The sequence below is a fragment of the Salvelinus alpinus genome, chromosome 16 (genome assembly GCF_045679555.1).
Source record: "Salvelinus alpinus chromosome 16, SLU_Salpinus.1, whole genome shotgun sequence".
NCBI classification, from domain to species: domain Eukaryota; kingdom Metazoa; phylum Chordata; class Actinopteri; order Salmoniformes; family Salmonidae; genus Salvelinus; species Salvelinus alpinus.
In genome coordinates this window covers 43,617,652-43,635,511 of record NC_092101.1, presented here as the reverse complement: position 1 = coordinate 43,635,511, position 17,860 = coordinate 43,617,652, and the positions used below count along the sequence as shown (strand labels likewise).

Sequence of the window (17,860 nt, the reverse complement as noted above, 5' to 3'; positions counted from 1 at the left end):
TGGGGGTGTATACTGACTGTCTACCCTGACTAGGATGTGAATGGGGGTGTATACTGACTGTCTACCCTGACTAGGATGTGAATGGGGGTGTATACTGACTGTCTCTACCCTGACTAGGATGTGAATGGGGGTGTATACTGACTGTCTCTACCCTGACTAGGAAGTGAATGAGGGTGTATCCTGACTGTCTCTACCCTGACTAGGAAGTGAATGAGGGTGTATCCTGACTGTCTCTACCCTGACTAGGTGGTGACTGTGCCACCCTGCTGAAGAACATCGGAGCTCTGCCCGTGGACATGGCACGCATGTACTTCGCTGAGACCGTACTGGCACTGGAGTACCTCCACAACTACGGCATCGTACACAGAGACCTGAAACCTGACAAGTAAGACACACACACTGTCCTCTAGTCTAGAAGCTTTAACTGTGGCCTCCCGAGTGGCGCAGCGGTCTGAGATACTGCATCGCTGTGCTTGAGGCGTCACTACAGACCCGGGTTTCATCCTGGGCTGTGTCACAGCCGGCCGCGACCGGGAGACCCATGAGGCGACGCACAATTCACTGGAAGGTTGGGCCGGCCGGGATGTCCTTGCTCCGTCGCACTCTAGCGACTCCTGTGGCGGGCCGGGCACACGCACGCTGACACGGTCGCCAGGTGTACGGTGTTTCCTCCGACACATTGGTGCGGCTGGCTTTCAGGTTAAGCGAGCAGTGTGTCAAGAAGCAGTGAGGCTTGGCAGGGTCGTGTTTCAGAGGACGTATGGCTCTCGGCCTTCGCCTCTCCCGAGTTCATACGGGAGTTGCAGCGATGGGACAACACTGTAACTACCAATTGGATATCACGAAATTGGGGATAAAAAGGGATAAAAAATAAAAACATTTATTAAGAAAGCTTTACCTGTTATATGACTTTTCATTTATCATTAATACTTCTCATGGGCTTTAATAATTCACGACCTATACGCTTTATTCACTATCTCATGATGCTAACATCATATCTCTCTCCCCCTTCCTGCAGTCTTCTGATCACGTCGATGGGCCACATCAAGCTGACGGACTTTGGGCTGTCTAAGATCGGTCTGATGAGCCTCACCACCAACCTGTATGAAGGACACATAGAGAAAGATACCAGGGAGTTCCTGGATAAACAGGTACAGAGAAAGAGAGAGACACATCTGGCCAGGGGCAGACTGGGACCAAAAATCGGACAAGGCATTTCTAACACACCGGCCCATTTTATTTCCTAGAGGCCCCCTCACTGGGCCATTTTATTTCCTAGAGGCCCCCACACTGAGCCATTTTTTTTCTTTGAGGACCGCATTATTTGACAGATAACAGATTTTTTTTTTTTTATAAAAAAAAAAATTTACACAGGCCCACTAGGCTCAAAATGGACCAGCCCATCTAGCATTTGCCCGAAATGCCAGCTGACCAGTCTGCCCCTGCCTCTGGCGCCCAACACATAACACCCAAACTCTGTCACTGATCACTCTTCCCTTATCTATAACAGTGTCTATGACAGAAGTGTATGTCAACAGATATGGGACAAAAGGACTAAGGGAATACAACGTTGTACTGTAGGAGACAGTTGCCGTGTATTTCTCCCTGCCTATACTTGACCCTTCCCTTCTGTGTGTATGACCAGGTGTGTGGTACACCAGAGTACATCGCCCCAGAGGTGATCCTCAGACAGGGCTATGGGAAGCCAGTAGACTGGTGGGCCATGGGGGTCATCCTCTACGAGTTCCTAGTGGGCTGTGCCCCTTTCTTTGGAGACACACCTGAGGAGCTCTTTGGACAGGTCATCAGTGGTGAGTATCACAGAGAGCAGCAGCACACAGGAGTCTGCATTTTTAACAGACAAAAAAAAGGGAAGGGAAAAATATTGCTTTGTTTTGAAAACGTTTGTGTAAAAATCCATCTGACCACAATGTCTGCTCTCCGTCCTCTATTTGTAGATGAGATCATATGGCCAGAGGAGGAGGAGGCTCTTCCTAACGATGCACAGGACCTCATCTCTAAACTCCTCAGACAGAACCCTCTGGAGAGGCTGGGCACAGGTGATGGATTAGAACATGTTATTTGACAAGCGTAACTCATAGAAACAAGTACACTACCTGCACAAGTACACTACCTGCACAAGTACACTACCCGAAACAAGTACACTACCCGAAACAAGTAAACTACCCGAAACAAGTACACTACCTGCACGTCTCACATTACACAGTGTCAAATTGTCATTTAGTCTTTATCAGTCTGTCTGTGTTGTAGGCAGTGGTCTCCTTGTCATTCCTTCTGTCTCTGTGTTGTAGGTAGTGGTCTCCTTGTCATTCCTTCAGTCTCTGTGTTGTAGGTAGTGGTCTCCTTGTCATTCCTTCTGTCTCTGTGTTGTAGGCAGTGGTCTCCTTGTCATTCCTTCTGTCTCTGTGTTGTAGGCAGTGGTCTCCTTGTCATTCCTTCTGTCTCTGTGTTGTAGGTAGTGGTCTCCTTGTCATTCCTTCTGTCTCTGTGTTGTAGGTAGTGGTCTCCTTGTCATTCCTTCTGTCTCTGTGTTGTAGGCAGTGGTCTCCTTGTCATTCCTTCTGTCTCTGTGTTGTAGGTAGTGGTCTCCTTGTCATTCCTTCTGTCTCTGTGTTGTAGGTAGTGGTCTCCTTGTCATTCCTTCTGTCTCTGTGTTGTAGGTAGTGGTCTCCTTGTCATTCCTTCTGTCTCTGTGTTGTAGGTAGTGGTCTCCTTGTCATTCCTTCTGTCTCTGTGTTGTAGGCAGTGGTCTCCTTGTCATTCCTTCTGTCTCTGTGTTGTAGGCAGTGGTCTCCTTGTCATTCCTTCTGTCTCTGTGTTGTAGGTAGTGGTCTCCTTGTCATTCCTTCTGTCTCTGTGTTGTAGGTAGTGGTCTCCTTGTCATTCCTTCTGTCTCTGTGTTGTAGGCAGTGGTCTCCTTGTCATTCCTTCTGTCTCTGTGTTGTAGGCAGTGGTCTCCTTGTCATTCCTTCTGTCTCTGTGTTGTAGGCAGTGGTCTCCTTGTCATTCCTTCTGTCTCTGTGTTGTAGGTAGTGGTCTCCTTGTCATTCCTTCTGTCTCTGTGTTGTAGGCAGTGGTCTCCTTGTCATTCCTTCTGTCTCTGTGTTGTAGGTAGTGGTCTCCTTGTCATTCCTTCTGTCTCTGTGTTGTAGGTAGTGGTCTCCTTGTCATTCCTTCTGTCTCTGTGTTGTAGGTAGTGGTCTCCTTGTCATTCCTTCTGTCTCTGTGTTGTAGGTAGTGGTCTCCTTGTCATTCCTTCTGTCTCTGTGTTGTAGGCAGTGGTCTCCTTGTCATTCCTTCTGTCTCTGTGTTGTAGGTAGTGGTCTCCTTGTCATTCCTTCTGTCTCTGTGTTGTAGGTAGTGGTCTCCTTGTCATTCCTTCTGTCTCTGTGTTGTAGGTAGTGGTCTCCTTGTCATTCCTTCTGTCTCTGTGTTGTAGGCAGTGGTCTCCTTGTCATTCCTTCTGTCTCTGTGTTGTAGGCAGTGGTCTCCTTGTCATTCCTTCTGTCTCTGTGTTGTAGGTAGTGGTCTCCTTGTCATTCCTTCTGTCTCTGTGTTGTAGGTAGTGGTCTCCTTGTCATTCCTTCTGTCTCTGTGTTGTAGGTAGTGGTCTCCTTGTCATTCCTTCAGTCTCTGTGTTGTAGGCAGTGGTCTCCTTGTCATTCCTTCTGTCTCTGTGTTGTAGGCAGTGGTCTCCTTGTCATTCCTTCTGTCTCTGTGTTGTAGGCAGTGGTCTCCTTGTCATTCCTTCTGTCTCTGTGTTGTAGGCAGTGCATTTGAGGTGAAGCAGCATCGGTTCTTCTATAATCTGGACTGGAACAGTCTGCTGAGACAGAAGGCAGAGTTCATCCCTCAGCTAGAGTCAGAGGACGACACCAGCTACTTTGACAGTAAGTCTCACCTACTGTACATGATATAAATGTACCTAGAGCAACACCCTGAGCCTTTTCTACTATTCCTTTACTTAGAATAATAGAACAGAACTCCCGAAAGTGAGTTAGTGGACAGTCCGGTCCAGTAGTCTTGTGTAATGCTACTCTCTCTGTCTCTCTCCAGCCCGTTCAGACAGGTACCACCACTTGGACTCTGAAGATGAAGACGACACCAATGATGACGAACACGTAGAGATACGTCAGTTCTCCTCCTGCTCGCCCCGCTTCAGCAAGGTTAACAGCACACACACGCACACACACACACACACACACACGCACACACACAGCACCCCATGTACTACATCATTTTCAATCAAACTGTGTGTTTAGGTGTACAGCAGTATGGAGCGTCTATCCCTCCATGAGGAGAAGAGGACCCCCCCGCCCACCAAGCGCAGCCTCAGCGAGGAGGGAGGAGAACGCATTGACAGCCTCAGTAGTCTCAAGTCCAGAGACCGCGCCTGGCTGGTGGGGTCACCTGAGATGTGAGTATGGGGGCTTCTTCTGAGGACTCCAAAGCCTCATTTACTGATAGTCTATGCAAATTATTTAAGTCTTCTACTAAATGAGCTGTCTGTCCCTTCCATTACCAACAACAGAAGTGTAACCTCCCTGTGTGCCTCCCTCAGCCTGCGTAAGCGTCTGTCTGTCTCAGAGTCGTCCCACACCGAGAGCGACTCCAGCCCTCCCCTGACGGTGCGAAGACGCTGCTGCTCTGCCATCATCGAGATGCCGCGCTTCGCCATCTCCTCAGAGGAGGAAGCAGGGGTGGCCCCCAGCCATAGGAGCTCCAGCCTGCTCAGCCAGACCCCCGGTGGAGTCAGGGGCCCCCGCAGCGAGGACCTGCCCCTCTCCATCCCTGAGCTCCCCGTGGAGAGAGAGCTGAAACTGGACGAGTCCCCCACAACACCAGACTCTACAGCCAGCCAGCTCAGCAAAGCCACACTCACACGTCAGTACAATTTATATACAACTTTATTGTCCATATGTTACAGAAAACAACAGAAACTGGCTAAACATATTCTATATGCATGTACTGTGTGTCTGCTTTGATTCCATTCACATGACAAAATGTCTTACAGTATTGTCCTGGTATTGGTTCCTCTGCCTTTACCTCTGTTTATCTCTCTCTCCATAGCGGGCAGTTCAGGAGATGTGTGGGAGCGTGGTTCAGGGGCAGACAGCTCTCCCTCTACCCCTAAGGCCATCAGTGACCTGGCAGCTAGGAGGGCCCGTCACAGACTGTTGTCTGGAGACGCAGACAAACACGCCCAGTCCAGACCACTCAACAAGGTCATCAAGTCAGCCTCCGCTACCACTCTCTCACTCATGATTCCTGCTGGTACGTCTGAGGTTTTAACAGCCAGGAATGTGTTATTTGTGCGCTTCTGTCTTTGTGTATTGAGATGTGTTGTGTGTCTGTTAATGTCTGTGTCTGTTTGTGTCTCTGTCTGTCTCTCTGTGTCTGTCTGTCTGTGTGTGTTTGTTAGTGTCTGTCTGTTTGTGTGTCTGTCTGTGTGTGTTTGTTAGTGTCTGTCTGTCTGTCTTTGCCTGTGTCTCTGTCTGTCTTTGTCTGTGGACTGTATGTCTGTCTGTATCTGTATGTCTGTCTGTATCTGTATGTCTGTCTGTATCTGTCTGTCTGTATCTGTATGTCTGTCTGTATCTGTATGTCTGTCTGTATCTGTATGTCTGTCTGTATCTGTCTGTCTGTATCTGTATGTCTGTCTGTATCTGTATGTCTGTCTGTATCTGTATGTCTGTCTGTGGACTGTATGTATGTATGTGTCTGTCTGTCTGTCTGTCTGTGGACTGTATGTTGGAAGTTTACATACACCTTAGCCAAATACATTTAAACTCCGTTTTTCACAATTCTAGTAAGAATTACCTGTCTTAGGTCAGTTAGGATCACCACTTTATTTTAAGAATGTGAAATGTCAGAATAATAGTAGAGAGAATGATTTATTTCAGCTTTTATTTCTTTCATCACATTCCCAGTGGGTCAGAAGTTTACATACACTCAATTAGTATTTGGTAGCATTGTCTTTAAATTGTTTAACTTGGATCAAACGTTTCGGGTAGCCTTCCACAAGCTTCCCACAATAAGTTGGGTGAATTTTGGCGCATTCCTCCTGACAGAGCTGGTGTAACTGAGTCAGGTTTGTAGGCCTCTTTGCTCGCATGCGCTTTTTCAGTTCTGCCCACAAATTTGTGATGGCCACTCCAATACCTTGACTTTGTTTTCCTTAAGCCATTTTGCCACAACTTTGGAAGTATGCTTGGGGTCATTGTCCATTTGGAAGACCCATTTGCCACCCAGCTTTAACTTCCTGACTGATGTCTTGAGATCTTGCTTCAATATATCCACATCATTTTCCTACCTCATGATGCCATCTATTTTGTGAAGTGCACCAGTCCCTCCTGCAGCAAAGCAGCCCCACAACATGATGCTGCCACCCCCGTGCTTCACGGTTGGGATGGTGTTCTTTGTCTTGCAAGCCTCCCCCTTTTTCCTCCAAACATAACGATGGTCATTATGCCCAAACAGTTCTATTTTTGTTTCATCAGACCAGAGGACATTTCTCCTGCAGTTGCAAACCGTAGTCTGGCTATTTTTTGGCGGTTTTGGATCAGTGGCTTCTTCCTTGCTGAGCGGCCTTTGAGGTTATGTCGACATAGGACTCGTTTTACTGTGGATATAGATACTTTTGTACCTGATTCCTCCAGCATCTTCACAAGGTCCTTTGCTGTTGTTCTGAGATTGATTTGCGCTTTTCGCACCAAAGTACGTTCATCTCTAGGAGACAGAACACGTCTCCTTCCTGAGCGTTATGATGGCTGCGTGGTCCCATGGTGTTTATACTTGCGTACTATTGTTTGTACAGATGAACATGGTACCTTCAGGCATTTGGAAATTGCTCCCAAGGATGAACAAGACTTGTAGAAGTCTACAAATTTTTTTCTGAGGTCATGGTCTTTTCCCATGATGTCAAGCAAAGAGGCACTGAGTTTGAAGGTGGGCCTTGAAATACATCCACAGGTACACCTCCAATTGACTCAAATGATGTCAATTCGCCTATCAGAAGCTTAAGCCATGATATAATTTTCTGGAATTTTCCAAGCTGTTTAAAGACACAGTCAACTTAGTGTATGTAAACTTCTGCCCCACTGGAATTGTGATACAGTGAATTATAAGTGAAATAATCTGTCTGTAAATAATTGTGGACTGTGTGTAGGTGTCTGTCTGTCTGTGGACTGTATGTATGTGTCTTTCTGTCTGTCTGTGGACTGTGTGTATGTGTCTGTCTGTCTGTGTGTATGTATGTGTCTGTCTGTCTGTGGACTGTGTGTATGTGTATGTCTGTCTGTGGACTGTATGTATGTGTCTGTCTGTCTGTCTGTGGACTGTGTGTATGTGTCTGTCTGTGGACTGTGTGTATGTGTATGTCTGTGGACTGTGTGTATGTGTATGTCTGTGGACTGTGTCTATTTGTCTGTCTGTGGACTGTGTGTATGTATCTGTTTGTGGACTGTGTGTATGTATCTGTCTGTGGACTGTGTGTATGTATCTGTTTGTGGACTGTATGTATGTGTCTGTCTGTCTGTCTGTGGACTGTGTGTATGTGTCTGTCTGTGGACTGTATGTATGTGTCTGTCTGTGGACTGTGTGTATGTATCTGTCTGTGGACTATGTGTCTGTCTGTGGACTGTGTGTATGTGTCTGTCTGTGGCCTGTTTGTATGTGTCTGTCTGTGGACTGTGTGTATGTATCTGTTTGTGGACTGTGTGTATGTGTCTGTCTGTCTGTCTGTGGACTGTGTGTATGTGTCTGTCTGTGGACTGTATGTATGTGTCTGTCTGTGGACTGTGTGTATGTGTCTGTCTGTCTGTCTGTGGACTGTGTGTATGTGTCTGTCTGTGGACTGTATGTATGTATCTGTCTGTGGACTGTGTGTATGTGTCTGTCTGTCTGTCTGTGGACTGTGTGTATGTGTCTGTCTGTGGACTGTATGTATGTATCTGTCTGTGGACTGTGTGTATGTGTCTGTCTGTGGACTGTGTGTCTGTCTGTGGACTGTGTGTATGTGTCTGTCTGTGGACTGTGTGTATGTATCTGTTTGTGGACTGTGTGTATGTGTCTGTCTGTCTGTCTGTGGACTGTGTGTATGTGTCTGTCTGTGGACTGTATGTATGTGTCTGTCTGTGGACTGTATGTATGTGTCTGTCTGTGGACTGTGTGTATGTGTCTGTCTGTGGACTGGATGTATGTGTCTGTCTGTGGACTGTGTGTATGTGTCTGTCTGTGGACTGGATGTATGTATCTGTTTGTGGACTGTGTGTATGTGTCTGTCTGTGGACTGTGTGTATGTGTCTGTCTGTGGACTGTGTGTATGTGTCTGTCTGTGGACTATGTGTATGTATCTGTTTGTGGACTGTGTGTATGTGTCTGTCTGTGGACTGTGTGTATGTATCTGTCTGTGGACTGTGTGTATGTGTCTGTCTGTCTGTCTGTGGACTGTGTGTATGTGTCTGTCTGTGGACTGTATGTATGTGTCTGTCTGTGGACTGTGTGTATGTGTCTGTCTGTGGACTGGATGTATGTGTCTGTCTGTGGACTGTGTGTATGTATCTGTCTGTGGACTGTGTGTATGTGTCTGTCTGTGGCCTGTTTGTATGTGTCTGTCTGTGGACTGTGTGTATGTATCTGTCTGTGGACTGTGTGTATGTATCTGTCTGTGGACTGTGTGTATGTATCTGTCTGTGGACTATGTGTCTGTCTGTGGACTGTGTGTATGTGTCTGTCTGTGGCCTGTGTGTATGTATCTGTCTGTGGACTGTGTGTATGTATCTGTCTGTGGACTGTGTGTATGTGTCTGTCTGTGGACTGTGTGTCTGTCTGTGGACTGTGTGTATGTGTCTGTCTGTGGACTGTGTGTATGTGTCTGTCTGTGGACTGTGTATCTGTCTGTGGACTGTGTGTATGTGTCTGTGGACTGTGTGTATGTGTCTGTCTGTGGACTGTGTGTATGTATCTGTCTGTGGACTGTGTGTATGTGTCTGTCTGTGGACTGTGTGTCTGTCTGTGGACTGTGTGTATGTGTCTGTCTGTGGACTGTGTGTATGTTTCTTCTTTCTTTCTGTACTTTCTTAGCTACCACCATCGGTCCGTTTTTAGAACGTGGTAAAGGTTGAAAATAAATGACATTTATGTGCATTTAGTAACTGGACTGATCTCCCTATTAAACAATCTCCCTCGCTCCTCCATGTTTAGATCACCATGGGGCCTCCCCATTGGCCAGCCCCATGTCACCCCACTCCTTCTCGTCCAATCCCTCGTCCAGAGACTCCTCCCCCAGTAGAGACCTGTCCCCAGCCGTGGCCAACATCAAACCCGCCATCATCATCCACAAGGCGGGCAAGAAGTACGGCTTCACCCTGCGAGCCATCAGGGTGTACATGGGGGACACAGACATCTACACAGTACATCACATGGTCTGGGTGAGTAGTAGCCTGCTTTAGCTTAGTGACTCAGACTAAAAGGGATTTAACACTTTTAGTGATCCTGTTCTAGTAATCCTGTTCTAGTGATCCTGTTCTAGTAATCCTGTTCTTCATTCGATTCAACAGATTTAATTATTACCAATGATATGATTTGATGTGTAATTTCAACTCTCCTCTCTCCATCTCTCTCTTTCTCTTTCTCTCTCCATCTCTTTCTCTCTCCATCTCTCTTTCTCTCTCCATCTCTCTTTCTCTCTCCATCTCTCTCTCCATCTCTCTCCCTCTCTCCATCTCTCTCTCCCTCTCTCTCCATCTCTCTCTGTCTCTCTCTCCATGTCTCTCCATCTCTCTCTCTCTCGCCATCTCTTTCTCTCTCCATCTCCCTCTCTCCATCTCCATCTCTGTCTCGCTCAGCATGTAGAGGAGGGTGGTCCAGCCCATGATGCAGGCCTGAGAGAAGGAGACCTCATCACTCATGTGAATGGAGAGGCTGTCCACGGCCTGGTGCACACTGAGGTGGTGGAACTCGTTCTCAAGGTGCGCACACACACTTTACACACGCACACACTACACGCACACACACACACTACACGCACACACACACACACACTACACACACACACTTTACGCACGCACACACTACACACACACACACTACACGCACACACACACTACACACTCACACACACACACACATTAGCTCCTGTCTTATGCGTGTGGTGTGTTACCCTCAGAGCGGTGGTAAGGTGTCCATCTCTGCCTATCTTATGCGTGTGGTGTGTTACCCTCAGAGCGGTGGTAAGGTGTCCATCTCTGCCTATCTTATGCGTGTGGTGTGTTACCCTCAGAGCGGTGGTAAGGTGTCCATCTCTGCCTATCTTATGCGTGTGGTGTGTTACCCTCAGAGCGGTGGTAAGGTGTCCATCTCTGCCACGTCCTTTGAGAACACTTCCATCAAGCTGGGCCCCGCCCGCAAGACCGGCTCCAAATCCAAGATGGCGCGTCGCAACAAGAAGACCAAGACCAAAGATAGCAGCCAGGAAAGGTCTCTTATCTGATCAATCTCACACACCGTTCCTCTCAGAAGTCATGATACATAGAATATAATGGCTGATAAATGGAGGGATGTTTGTCTTTTCAACTCTTTATACTCTCTGTGTGTGTGTGTGTGTGTGTGTGTGTGTGTGTGTGTGTGTGTGTGTGTGTGTGTGTGTGTGTGTGTGTGTGTGTGTGTGTGTGTGTGTGTGTGTGTGTGTTTCCAGCAGTAGTAAGAAGAGGAACTCTCTGTTCAGGAAGATCACAAAGCAGGCGTCTCTTCTCCACACCAGCCGTAGCCTCTCCTCTTTAACCCGCTCTCTGTCCTCTGGAGAGAGTGGACCTGGGTCCCCCACTCACAACCTGTCCCCTAGATCACCTACACAGGGTTACCGGTCCACACCTGACTCTACACACTCTGGTAAGTCCTACAAACACACATCCATCAAACACACTACTCACCTAATGGACTGTAGGACGTGGCCTAATGTTGGAAAAAGGTCAGAGAAGGTGGTGATTATGTGTGCATAACATTTCGTGAATCCCTGAATGTTTATCTGTGTGTTTCTGTATGTGTCTTGTTTTCTCAGTAGGGGGTAACTCGTCTCAGAGCAGCTCTCCCAGCTCCAGTGTTCCTAACTCCCCAGCCAGCTCCGGTCACATCAGGCCCAGCTCCCTCCACGGCCTGGCCCCCAAGCTCCAGCGCCAATATCGCTCCCCTCGCCGCAAGTCAGCCGGCAACATCCCTCTATCCCCCCTGGCCCGCACCCCTTCCCCAACCCCACAGAGCACCTCCCCCCAGCGCTCTCCCTCCCCCCTGTCCAGCCACGGACTAGGCTCCACCTCTATGGGCCAGACCTTTCCCGTCAAGCTCCACTCTTCCCCCCCTCTGGTCAGACAGATCTCCAGGCCCAAGAGCGCTGAACACCCCCGCTCCCCACTGCTCAAGCGAGTCCAGTCTGCTGAGAAGCTAGCCTCCTCCCTCTCCTCCTCGTCGTCCTCCCCCTCTCCATCAGGCGCCGGAGGCGACAAGAAGCTGCCTGTAACAGTGACAGGGCGTAAACACAGCCTGGACATCTCCCACCAGGAGTTTAAGAAGGAGATGCTTCAGAGAGACCCCAGTCTGCAGAGCCTCCAGGAATCAGCTGGGGAGAGAGAGAGCCTGCTGCTGGGTGTGGGGCCTGGGATAGGGGGCCGTGGGGGTCCCGTGGAGAAGGGCAGCCTGCAAAAACCCTCCTCCAGCAGGAAGCTAGGACGTCAGGAGGGGGACGGAGGGTCGACTGCCGGGTCCCTGGGGCTGGCCCCCGGGAAGAGCAAACTGAAGGACAAGCTGTCAGCCATCAGACAGGACCGGGCTGAGAGGAGGGAGTCACTACAGAAGCAGGATGCTATCCACGAGGTGGACTCATCAGAGGACGAGACAGACGAGGGGTCGGAGGACAGTCAGGACGGGAGGGGCAGGAACACCTGCACCTTTACCCCCCCACTGCTCCGCCCCACCTCCGTCATGCCCACCGCCCCCCGTACGGGACCCGGGGGCACCCTCCCCTCCCTCTGTCTGTCCCCCTCCTCCACCCTGCTGCCAAGCAGAGCTACCATACCCTCCACACTCCACGAACACAAGCCCACTCAGAGTGGTCCTTCGCTGGGAGGGAAAGACGGCGGCTCAGCCTCCTCGGATGACTGTAGGCGGAGAGATGGGAAGACTCCAGACCCCAGCAGCAAGTTCACCCAGAGCCCCCTGTCCAGCACCTTCGCCACCCTCGGCAGTGCTTTCATCTCCGTCAGCAAGGACACCTTCCTAAAGCCTGCTGCTTCATCTCCACATCAGGACTGGAGGAGCCCCAAGTTGCTTGAGCCCAGGGGGAAGAGCAGTAGTTTATGGAGCGAGGAGAGAGACTCTGGCCTGGAGGCCCCCAGATCCAGCCCCACTGGGTCCATAGACGGCAGAGACCTAGTCCCCACACCCATCTCCTCCCCAGGCATCACCAAGGAGAAGAAGGAGGCTGACAACCGGAGACATGCTGCCGCTGCTGCCGCTGCTGCAGCCTACGCCACCCCGGCCTACGCCACCCCCCTACGCCCCCCAGCCTCTCCAGCCCCAGTGTCAAGGTCAGATAGTGGGGTGGACAAGGTGGTGTCACATCTAGCCAATGTAGCTCATAGCGTCCTGGGGCCCGTCAAACTAACCATCCCCGGGGCCAAGGAGGCCTTTGAGAGAGCCAAAGACCAGAATCAGAGACCCTCTGACCCACCTCACCCCAAGGCCATACCTGACTCCCCCCTCCCCCTCACCGTCACCACAACTCCCCTCTCCCCCTCCACCTTCAGACACCCTGCCCCTCAGCCCCCGCCCCGCCTGTCCTCCCAGTCTCCTCCCAGGCAGCCCTCCTCCAAAACTGAGCCAGCCCCCCCTCCCCCTCCACAGAGGAGGCCTTCCCCTCCTAAAGACTGTACCCTGGCCCAGGGCACCCAGGACCCCATGGAGAGGCCGGTGGTGGTGTTACGAGGCAGCGGGGAGACTGTACCAAGGAAGGCGCCCACCACCACACCCAACCAGACACCTACTGCAGCCTCAGAGCAGCGCAATAGGCCAGACCCCCTGGCCTCACAGAGACCCAGCCTAGCCTCCGCAGCCTCCACCCCGCAGGATAAAACCAGCAGCAAGAAGACGTAGCAGATAAGACACCCATGACAATAGAGACTGCTTGATGGAGATTTGAATCTTTATCCACAGACAACTGCATGTTTGGAAGAAAACAACATTCTAAACTGTTTGCAACTCACTAATCATTATCTGAGAGTATAGCCATCTGATAGATGGAGGGAGAGAGAGGGAGAGGGGGAGAGAGGGAGAGAGAGAGATGGAGGGGGAGAGATGGAGGGGGAGAGAGAGAGATGGAGGGAGAGGGAGAGAGAGGAGGGGGAGAGAGGGATGGAGAGAGAGGGAGGGAGAGAGATGGAGGGGGAGAGATGGAGGGGGAGAGAGATGGAGGGGGAGAGAGAGGGAGGGAGAGAGATGGAGGGAGAGGGAGGGAGAGGGAGGGAGGGAGAGAGGTGATAGTTTGGGCACTGACTATGTATTCCTGTATTCCAGAGACATCCAGATTGGCTGTAGATCTCTTGTTGTTCTTATACTCAGTTTTTTGACGTTGATTCATGTTCCTGTGAAGTCGGTCTGCGTTTGTTTCTCTCTCTGCAAAGAAACATGGGGGCTAGAAATAAACAGTGTGAGTTCACTGATCCACACGCACTGAGGAAAGGATTAACAAACACACACAAACACTTTAATGCTCTTTTCTTAGTATACTGCCTCGTTAGCTTTCACCTTGGAAGTTCCAGTCGTCTGACATGTGACTTTTATCAAGCCAATAGATCAGGTTGTGCCTTGTAAACAATACAGCCACCACTGCACCCCTCCTGCATGTCTCCAGCCGTCCGTGACTGAACAGGGTGTAACTCAGCAATAAAAGTAGCGTATGCTTAGCAATCAGTATAAATACATTACAGTCTGTTAATGAAACAATGTGCATCACCCACCTTTAACTCACTCAGCAGCCTCAGGCAAATGGCATTGTGTGTTATTATTCCCTCATGGTCTAACGCTGCACTCTGTATCTTTAACTGTTTAATAGTGCAGACTAGCTAGAGAAAACCCTCTGGTCTCTATATAACACTCTATTCATGTTGTGGCTGTCAGAATGGCTATTCAAGCAGTGTTTGTATTTGAATCACAGAGCGTTCCATGAAAATCTCTTTCCCTATCCGCTCCACCGGCTATTTGTGTCTTCCATGGCTCTACCTGGACCGGTCAGTGTAGCTAGCGTATAGAAGCTAACCCTTCCATGGCTCTACCTGGACCGGTCAGTGTAGCTAGCGTATAGAAGCTAACCCTTCCATGGCTCTACCTGGACCGGTCAGTGTAGCTAGCGTATAGAAGCTAACCCTTCCATGGCTCTACCTGGACCGGTCAGTGTAGCTAGCGTATAGAAGCTAACCCTTCCATGGCTCTACCTGGACCGGTCAGTGTAGCTAGCGTATAGAAGCTAACCCTTCCATGGCTCTACCTGGACCGGTCAGTGTAGCTAGCGTATAGAAGCTAACCCTTCCATGGCTCTACCTGGACCGGTCAGTGTAGCTAGCGTATAGAAGCTAACCCTTCCATGGCTCTACCTGGACCGGTCAGTGTAGCTAGCGTATAGAAGCTAACCCTTCCATGGCTCTACCTGGACCGGTCAGTGTAGCTAGCGTATAGAAGCTAACCCTTCCATGGCTCTACCTGGACCGGTCAGTGTAGCTAGCGTATAGAAGCTAACCCTTCCATGGCTCTACCTGGACCGGTCAGTGTAGCTAGCGTATAGAAGCTAACCCTTCCATGGCTCTACCTGGACCGGTCAGTGTAGCTACTGTAGTGTATAGAGCTGTGTGTGGCTGTACGTGTTGTGGTAGCTAGGATACTAGCCTAGCCGTTCACCTTGTAACTGCGTGATAGCCTCACCAGATCTAGATCCCTATGTCAGGGGACATGTTTCTAATGGTTAAAGAATACTGGGTGGTTCATAGAACAGCTTTACATTGAGATGAGGAGGAAAGGAGGGACAGTGATCTAGTCACAGACGACCTGGGGACACCTAATCAATCTGGTCCTAGTCTGGTTTGGTCAACTACACAGACAAACAGTGTTGAGATGACAAGAGTCAAGTAGTTAAGATGAGGTAGATCTATTTATATATATGGGTTTGAGTACCGGGCAGCGGATTGTTCCTGGGGTGTTCCACTTCCTGTAGTCCACTAGGGGTGGACTACTCTGCCCCTGAAACTCAAATACCCAGACTCCTCTCAAACTCTGACGCAGGAAGACTGCTCACAAGTCTGTATACGGGCTAGTTAGCATAGGGCTGGGCAATATGTCGGATTCAGTTGATTCATTTGAATGTATGTTTTAGCGCGATGTTTCAAATGCCTGTATCGCAGGAATTGAGGTTTTAATATTTTTAGTTTTTATGAGCGTTTGTCTTTTTGGTCTCGTATCCTTCCCCCCCATGCTGTGTGTACTGTGCACCTTCCCACTTACAGACACCAAGCCCCTCCCCCTGTCACTCACAACAACAAAGACTAAAGATCACTTCCTCTAACAAGCCGTTTCAACTCTCCATTTGAGGTTTGGTCTAACAGAATGGGTCATATGGACACTGAAACACATTGAGACATGAATTTACTGTAGAAGAGGAGAAGTTAACCCTCTTTATGTCTCAACTTCTTAAATTACGCATAGAGCAGCCACTACTAAAACGAGAGTATCAATGAACATCGCTTGACAGATTGTTGATGAGGGCTGTGTTAATGTTCTATAATGGCTGCTACAGGAAGTTGGTCATTATTAGTGAATGTGCATTATGCATGGTTCTGGTTACAGTTATAACTAAAAAGGTCATTGTCATAGACCGACTTGAAAGCCAGAAAAAAAATCAGGTTAAACTATTTTGACAAAAAAGTATAAAATGATTAATGGGTCTTATGGTTGTGGAAGGCTTTTATTTAGCCTAGTCCTGAATTCATTAGATTATAGCTGACTGTTTGAAATGCCGTTTATTTTACCTTTAATTGTACAAAAAAAAAGCTTAGTTAGAGTAAACTTTTTTTTCTTTTTAATTGAGATATATATTGTGAATGGCCATAAATTTGAAAAAGTCCAGATCAGATTTTTCGGGGAGATGTGGCCAAGCTCTACGTTAGTGTAGCAGTACAACAGTAGACACACTGGCCTTCATGTATATTCTGACAACCAGTGGTTTTCCACGTCTCACCGTTGTCTTTATTTCTAGCCCCTGCTCGCTCTGTTTTTCAGACACTTCAGGTTTGTTCAACTTGCTGTGTTCTCTCTGTGTTTTGCCTCTTATCCTGTAAAGCTAACAGACTTTACTTTGTATATGCGTTCAAGACTGTGTGTGTTGTCAAGTGGCTGTCAGATGTGTGTGTGTGTGTGTGTGTGTGTATATATATATATGAATATTTAAAGGTCTGCTGTGTCTTTTTTACTCTGCCGTGTTGGGACTTGGGAGTGTGTTTTAGTTAGTGTAGACGTCTCATAGTTACTTACCCCTATTAGTGCTGTCTGTCCCTGACTGATATCTCAGTTGGCCTATAGGGTCGGGGATGGGTCAGCAGGGGGGCGGGCTTTGCACAACCCTTTTATTGCTGTATGTCAAATGAAAAGCCAACTAAATAAAAGGAAGGGCAATCAGATCCCTGGCTTTTAGGTTAATCACAACGATGTTGACCAATCAGAAGTCTGAACTGACCGAACACCACTATGATCCTCCAGTCCCACTGCTACGTGTGGGGTTTTGTGCGTGTGGGCGTTCGTGGGTGTGGGCGTTCATGCTTGTGGGCGTTCATGCTTGTGGGCGTTCATGCTTGTGGGCGTTCATGCTTGTGTGTGTTCCTGCGTGGGTGTGTTCCTGTGTGTGTGTTCCTGCGTGTGTGTGTGTGTTCCTGCGTGGGTGTGTTCCTGTGTGTGTGTTCCTGCGTGTGTGTGTGTGTGTGTGTGTGTGTGTGTGTGTGTGGGCGTTCATTTGTGTGTCTTAGTTTGCAAAGTAAGAGGATGTTGCCATGTTGTAAAACTGTGGCTACCTGCAGCATACATCTCTTTTTTTCTGTGTGAGACTTCAACTCTCCCTCGGGGTGTCCTGCAAAGTTGTGTTGCTGTTGGAGATGTCTCAGAGAGCAGCTCATTGGGATGACTGACTGAGGGTGAGACAGGACTGGTGTCTGGTGTCTATAGATACTAAAGAGATCTGTGTTGTCAATACCTAACCCCAGACAGACAGACGGACAGACCGACAGACAACCCCACTGACAGACAGGCAGACAACCCCACCAACAGACAGACAGACAACCCCACTGACAGACCGACAGACAACCCCACTGACAGACAGGCAGACAGACAGACAGACCGACAGACAACCCCACTGACAGAAAGACAGACAACCCCACCAACAGACAGACAGACAACCCCACTGACAGACCGACAGACAACCCCACTGACAGACAACCCCACTGACAGAAAGACAGACAACCCCACTGACAGACAGACAGACAACCCCACTGACAGACCGACAGACAACCCCACTGACAGACAACCCCACTGACAGAAAGACAGACAACCCCACCAACAGAAAGACAGACAACCCCACTGACAGACCGACAGACAACCCCACTGACAGACCGACAGACAACCCCACCGACAGACAACCCCACTGACAGACAGACAGACAACCCCACTGACAGACAGACAGACAACCCCACCGACAGACAGACAGACAACCCCCCTGACAGAAAGACAGACAACCCCACCGACAGACAGACAG

At 49.2% G+C, this 17,860-nt stretch overlaps 1 protein-coding gene across 5 annotated transcripts in view; it reads left to right on the top strand.

Annotated features, from left to right (window-relative positions):
* Nucleotides 1–13,349, top strand: part of mast2 (microtubule associated serine/threonine kinase 2) — a 297,943-nt gene extending 284,594 nt beyond the window's left edge. For 4 of the 5 annotated variants that reach the window (XM_071346358.1, XM_071346355.1, XM_071346360.1 and 1 more), the window contains 14 exons: nt 247–385; nt 1,019–1,151; nt 1,646–1,811; nt 1,959–2,060; nt 3,789–3,911; nt 4,078–4,187; nt 4,284–4,438; nt 4,583–4,905; nt 5,092–5,295; nt 9,226–9,452; nt 9,870–9,992; nt 10,361–10,500; nt 10,718–10,911; nt 11,081–13,349. In XM_071346358.1, coding sequence (XP_071202459.1) covers nt 247–385; nt 1,019–1,151; nt 1,646–1,811; nt 1,959–2,060; nt 3,789–3,911; nt 4,078–4,187; nt 4,284–4,438; nt 4,583–4,905; nt 5,092–5,295; nt 9,226–9,452; nt 9,870–9,992; nt 10,361–10,500; nt 10,718–10,911; nt 11,081–13,167 — 4,226 coding nt within the window. In that variant the 3' untranslated portion in view covers nt 13,168–13,349. The remainder of the gene's footprint in view (nt 1–246; nt 386–1,018; nt 1,152–1,645; nt 1,812–1,958; nt 2,061–3,788; nt 3,912–4,077; nt 4,188–4,283; nt 4,439–4,582; nt 4,906–5,091; nt 5,296–9,225; nt 9,453–9,869; nt 9,993–10,360; nt 10,501–10,717; nt 10,912–11,080) is intronic. The other variant, XM_071346357.1, reaches the window with a different exon arrangement.
* Nucleotides 13,350–17,860: the final 4,511 nt, after the last annotated feature.